Below are 6,000 nucleotides of genomic sequence, written 5' to 3' on the forward strand. Positions count from 1 at the left end.
TTTACAGACAGATTATTTCACTTATAATTCACTGTATCATAATTCCAGTGGGTCAGAAGTTTACATGCACTAAGTTGACTGTGCCTTTAATAAACAGCTTGGAAAATTCCATAAAATGATGTCATGGCTTGAGAAGCTTCTGATAAGCTAATTGAAGGTATACCTGTGGATGTATTTCAAGGCCTACCTTCAAACGCAGTGCCTCTTTGCTTGACATCATGGTCAAATCAAAAGAAATCAGCCAAGACCTTTTTTTTTTGTAGACCTCCACAAGTCTAGTTCATCCTTAGGAGCAATTTCCAAATGCCTGAAGGTACCAAGTTCATCTGTACAAACAATAGTACGCAAGTTTAAACACCATGGGACCACGCAGCTGTCATACCGCTCAGGAAGGAGACGCGTTCTGTCTACTAGAGCTGAAATAACTTTGGTGTGAAAAGTGCAAATCAATCCCAGAACAACAGCATAGGACCTTGTGAAGATGCTGGAGGAAACGGGTACAGAAGTATCTATATCCACAGTAAAACGAGTCCTATATAAACATAACCTGAAAGGCCGCTCAGCAGGAAACCGCCATAAAAAAGCCAGTCTACGATTTGCAACTGCACATGGGGACAAAGATCGTACTTTTTGGAGAAATGTCCTCTGGTCTGATGAAACAAAAATAAAACTGTTTGGCCATAATGACCATTATTATGTTTGGAGGAAAAAGGGGGAGGCTTGCAAGCCGAAGAACACCATCCCAACCGTGAAGCACGGGGGTGGCCACATTATGTTGTGGGGGTGCTTTACTGCAGGAGCGACTGGTGCACTTCACAAAATAGATGGCATCATGATGGAAAATTATGTGGATATATTGAAGCAACATCTCAAGACATCAGTCAGGAAGTTAAAGCTTGGTTGCAAATGGGCCTTCCAAATGGACAATGACCTCAAGCATACTTCCAAAGTTGTGGCAAAATGGCTTAAGGACAACAAAGTCAAGGTATTGGAGTGGCCATCACAAAGGCCTGACCGCAATCCTATAGAACATTTGTGGGCAGAACTGAAAAAGCGTGTGCAAGCAATGAGGCCTACACACCTGACTCAGTTACACCAGCTCTGTCAGGAGGAATGGGCCAAAATTCACTCACCTTATTGTGGGAAGCTTGTGGAAGGCTACCTGAAATGTTTGACGCATGTTAAACTATTTAAAGGTAATGCTACCAAATACTAATTAAGTGTATGTAAACTTCTGGCTCACTGGGAATGTGATGAAAGAAAATAAAAGCTGAAATAAATAATTCTCCACTATTATTTTGACATTTCACATTCTTAAAAAAGTGCTGATCCTAACTGACCTAAGACAGGGAATTATTTTCTAGGATTAAATGTCAGGATTTGTGAAAAACTGAGTTTAAATGTATTTGGCTAAGGTGCATGTAAACTTCCAACTTCAACTGTACATAACACTGTTTACTACACAGCCAAGCAGGATGCAGTGGATATACTTTAATACACACCACTACATAATGATATGTAATGATACTACATAATGATACTGGACACACCCAGCCTTGTAGCTGAATAAAGGTAAAAAGACAATGAACAAAGATTTACTTTTTTGGCAACAGGATGGAATTATCCACAGTAAACGTTACAGTACCAGATTACTAATTCTGTGACAGGACAGATTTCGGTATTTGACTTCAATTCAGTCCACATTTCTGTGAGTTTCCGCTTGAAAAGTAGCACTTCATCTTGAAAGACTGGGTAATTATCTGATATAAAAAAGTTGCCCCTGCCTTTCATGCCTCACATCACATCCGAAATTCCCTGACAGACAAATAACCTGAGTTAGTTGAGGGGGAAGAGAAGGGAATCAGTCTGGACTTAAACCATCACTCGTTGCTGTCATTGCTCAGTGAAATATCTGGCGAGCTACTACTCACCAGCACGCTGAGGGGCAATTGGAGAGACCACACGGCAACAAGGCAGCCTTTTGATCTGACTAGACAGGAGCAGGGAGCCCACAGGAGCTGCAAAACGGCAGGCAGCCCTGTCACAACCCCTCTCCCTCTCTCCATCACCCTGATCCTAGTCGCCCCACCTGGCACTCTCACACTCCATTGTTTCCCCCTAGGGCCCCTGGGAGATGCCAGGGGCCAGACGAGCCCAGGACATGATGTCAGAACTAAGAACCCCTCCACCCCTCATCGCCCCCACTCCCCTCTCGCCCAAAGGTGCCACAAGCACCTGCCTTCCGGTGCAGGTGGGGGAATTCTGCAGCTAAATATAGCCAGAGAATTAAAGCTAAGCAAATCTAAACAAAGGCTAAGAGAGCCGGTGGCGTTGCTCAGGTGAGTGCAGTGACTTCTGAGGGAATTAGCTGCTGCACACTGCAAAGGCCTGCCTCTGTTTCACAGCTGCCTGAACTACACCTGAAGACTCAGCCAAGTAGCATGTTGTTCTCAACCTACAAGTCGGTCGTCACTAGCCAGGTTATTGGTAAGAGTAGTTAATCAAATGGACTTTCCGGTAGTAGACTGACAAGCTACCAATCGATATCACATTTACACTGTGCTGAAAGAAAACCGGATTATTCTATCAGTTTCTGAACTGTTTCCTTCTCCCTATTTCTCTTTTTTTCCCAGACCATCCTGGACCACATGCACCTTCGCTGTAAATGCCATGGCCTGTCTGGAAGCTGCGAGGTGAAAACGTGCTGGTGGGCACAGCCCGACTTCCGCATGCTGGGTGACTACCTGAAAGACAAGTATGACAGCGCCTCGGAGATGGTGGTGGAGAAGCACCGAGAGTCGCGTGGCTGGGTGGAGACGCTGCGCGCCAAGTATGCCTTCTTCAAACACCCCACGGAGCGTGACATGGTCTACTACGAGGGCTCGCCCAACTTCTGCGAGCCCAACCAGGAGACGGGCTCGTTCGGCACCCGCGACCGTGCCTGCAACTTGTCCTCGCACGGCATCGAGGGCTGTGACCTGCTCTGCTGCGGCAGGGGCCACAACACCCGGACTGAGAAGCGAAAGGAGAAGTGCCACTGCATCTTCCACTGGTGCTGCTACGTCAGCTGCCAGGAGTGTGTGCGTGTCTACGACGTACACACATGCAAGTGAGAGCCTGTGCCCTCGCTCGGACAGACGGACAGAATGATGGACCATAGCGCCCATCGCAGACACACAAACACACACACTGCAGTCCTTGCGTATATACAGACAGACAGGCACCAATGAGGAATGGCACTTTGTACTGGAACTCTATTCTTCTGCACCCTTGTAATAAAAAAAAAACATATCCTTCTTCCAAGCCCTGCATCCTCCTTCTCTATTTGAGTAGGTAGTTCCACGAACGGACATATGGGAGGGCCCATTTCCTTTGGAACAAGCTGTCAGTTTGACCTGTTCCCATTCCTGCACCATTGGGCCATGACCCCTTCTTTATTTATTTCCCCCACACACGGCTGTGCAGTAACCGATGACTTTCCAGACCGTTGCTATCGAATTGACATATTTTTAACTCACACCTGATTCCACCAGTCAATCACCTGGCTGGCCGACTATTGATAAATAAACCAACTCTCCAACAGTACTAAACACACAGCAACAACCCAGGAACCTACCATTTTAACTACTGAACCCACTGAGTGGCTGTTACTGGACCCTTCCCTCCTAAACTAAACTACTGAGCTGATGAAATCTCCTCTTTCCCAACCCCTGCACACTGTACTGATACTGAACTACAGCTGTCGCCTGGCTGGGATGCCTGATGCCTGGAAGATATGCTAGAGCCTGATTTTATAGCCCCACATTTCTGAAATATTAGCAATGGGCCAGGACTGGAGGTGGTATGCAGGAGGGGACATGTGCAGGAAACAAACACACTCGTTTCCACTAACGAACATTTCTGCACGTATGTACTATTCAGCTGAACAAGAACTGTCTAGAGGTAGTGAAACGTTGGCTATTGCTATTTATGAGAGAAAATGCATTCTTCTTGTCTTAACCAGTTACATTCTAACATACAGTAACACAACTGAGATTGTTCATCTCATTCAGATCAGAGACGTTTCGCTGTAATTTCCCCTTGAGTATGAAACAAGACAGATTTACAGTATTTGAGGAAATTATAATGAATTATAAACTGGGTGGTTTGAAGCCCTGAATGCTGATTGGCTGAAAGCCATGGTATATCAGACCGTATACCACGTGTACGACGAAACATGTATTTTTACTGCTCTAATTATGTTAGTAACCAGTTTATAATAGCAATAAGTAACCTCTGGGGTTTGTGATATATGGCCAATATACCACGGCTAAGGGCTGTGTCCAGGCACTCCGCGTTGCGTCGTACATAAGAACAGCCATTTGCCGTGGTATATTAGCCATATCCCACACCCCTCGGGCCTCATTGCTTAAATGTCATATAGAACAAAACTTTCACAACAAACAGGTAGGGTTCAGGTATAAGAGACTTTATTGGATTCATTCGTCATCAGTTTATTTTGCACTTGCAATAGGCCTAATGCTAATGAATTATTATACTCATAGCAGTCATACTACGACAATGAGATCATTTATCCAACACACTGACATTTCATTATGTTCCTCATAATACTGTGAAGTCCTTGTCTAAGCTAAACCCTTCTCTCACCAGTGAAATGTGATGACAAGTGGAGACCAGAGGGGAGAGAGCAGAAAGTGTCCTAATAGTCTTCAATAGGCCTCTTTCCTCATCTCCTTCCCTGGATTGCCACTGATGTGAAATGTCTTGACAATAGAAGCAATATGGTGGAATCCTGTTCAGAGATTTGAAGTATCTGTGGGAAACAAATTAAGGAGACAAGGGTAGGGGGGGTTACTTAGTGTTTTGGTACACAGCCAATGTGAGTGAAGGTGAATGTGTGTTTGTGCTGCTTCCAATGACGGGTGTTAGGGTTAGAGGGACGGCAGGCAGGCATGCTGGCTTCACAAAAGTGGAACCTGTGAGAGGTTTCCACACAACATGTTCTGACAGTCCTACATGCTTCCTATTCATTATATTTAACAACAAAAATACAACTTACCTAGGTAGTGTAGACTCCTCCCTTTGTGACATAGCTTAGTATCTGCGTCACCCTCAAAGGCTCTCCCTACACGGGCCCTTTCTGTGTTCAGTTCCTTCCTTTCCTCACCGCTACATCCAAAGTTTTGTACAAAGGTTTTAAAGTTAATAATTCCCTTTTTATTTTATAATCTGAAAATGTTATGTTTTTATAAATATAATTTATTATACAATGTATATATCTGTATGACTGAACTAAGATTATATATTTGAAGAACAAATGATTGGCTCATGCTTTTGCTTCTTAGACAGAGGTACTTTTCTAATCATTGCAGTTTGTGGGCATCGATACCTCTACGTTTCCTTACCAAATCATGTATATGGGCATTGCACATAACACTACTGAACTAATTTCTTACATGGCAAGCCGTGATGGTGTTCCCAACTGTGATAGTTATCCATCATACAATCCTTTCAATACTATAAATCAGAATGTCAATCTGCTCTAGGACACATCTGTGAAATGTCTCATTTGTCTCGGCCCATCTCATTTCCCCTTGATAATAGGTGAATGACAAGTAAATTACCACTGCATCTGCAGCATCAATCAATAATACACATATTTATAAAAATGTTCAGAAGAGTACTGTACCAAATCTTCATTAATACAATTTCAACTTGCCATAAAAACGTTTCTTACAGATTTTGGACAAAAGGCGCACTGGTCACAGCAAATAATATATAGATCTGGTCAATATAGATATATACACTCAGTGGCCGATTTATTAGGTACATTACCCATTCACAAAAATGGTTAGCTCCTACAGACACGTGGCCAAGCTTGCTATATAAAGCAGGCAGACCGGCATCGAGGCATTCAGTTATTGTTCCATTTAACGTTAGAATGGGCAAAACGAGTGATCTAAGCGACTTTGATGAAAGGTCGAAGGAGAATGGCAAGAA

General features: G+C 43.8%; 1 protein-coding gene across 2 annotated transcripts in view; it reads left to right on the top strand.

The window, feature by feature from the left end:
• LOC124048250 (proto-oncogene Wnt-3-like) overlaps positions 1 to 5,426 on the top strand; it is a 29,961-nt gene extending 24,535 nt beyond the window's left edge. The window contains exon 4 of one of the 2 annotated variants that reach the window (XM_046368848.1): positions 2,634 to 5,426. In XM_046368848.1, coding sequence (XP_046224804.1) covers positions 2,634 to 3,113 — 480 coding nt within the window. In that variant the 3' untranslated portion in view covers positions 3,114 to 5,426. The remainder of the gene's footprint in view (positions 1 to 2,633) is intronic. The other variant, XM_046368849.1, reaches the window with a different exon arrangement.
• Positions 5,427 to 6,000: the final 574 nt, after the last annotated feature.

The sequence above is a fragment of the Oncorhynchus gorbuscha genome, linkage group LG11 (genome assembly GCF_021184085.1).
Source record: "Oncorhynchus gorbuscha isolate QuinsamMale2020 ecotype Even-year linkage group LG11, OgorEven_v1.0, whole genome shotgun sequence".
NCBI classification, from domain to species: Eukaryota; Metazoa; Chordata; class Actinopteri; order Salmoniformes; family Salmonidae; genus Oncorhynchus; species Oncorhynchus gorbuscha.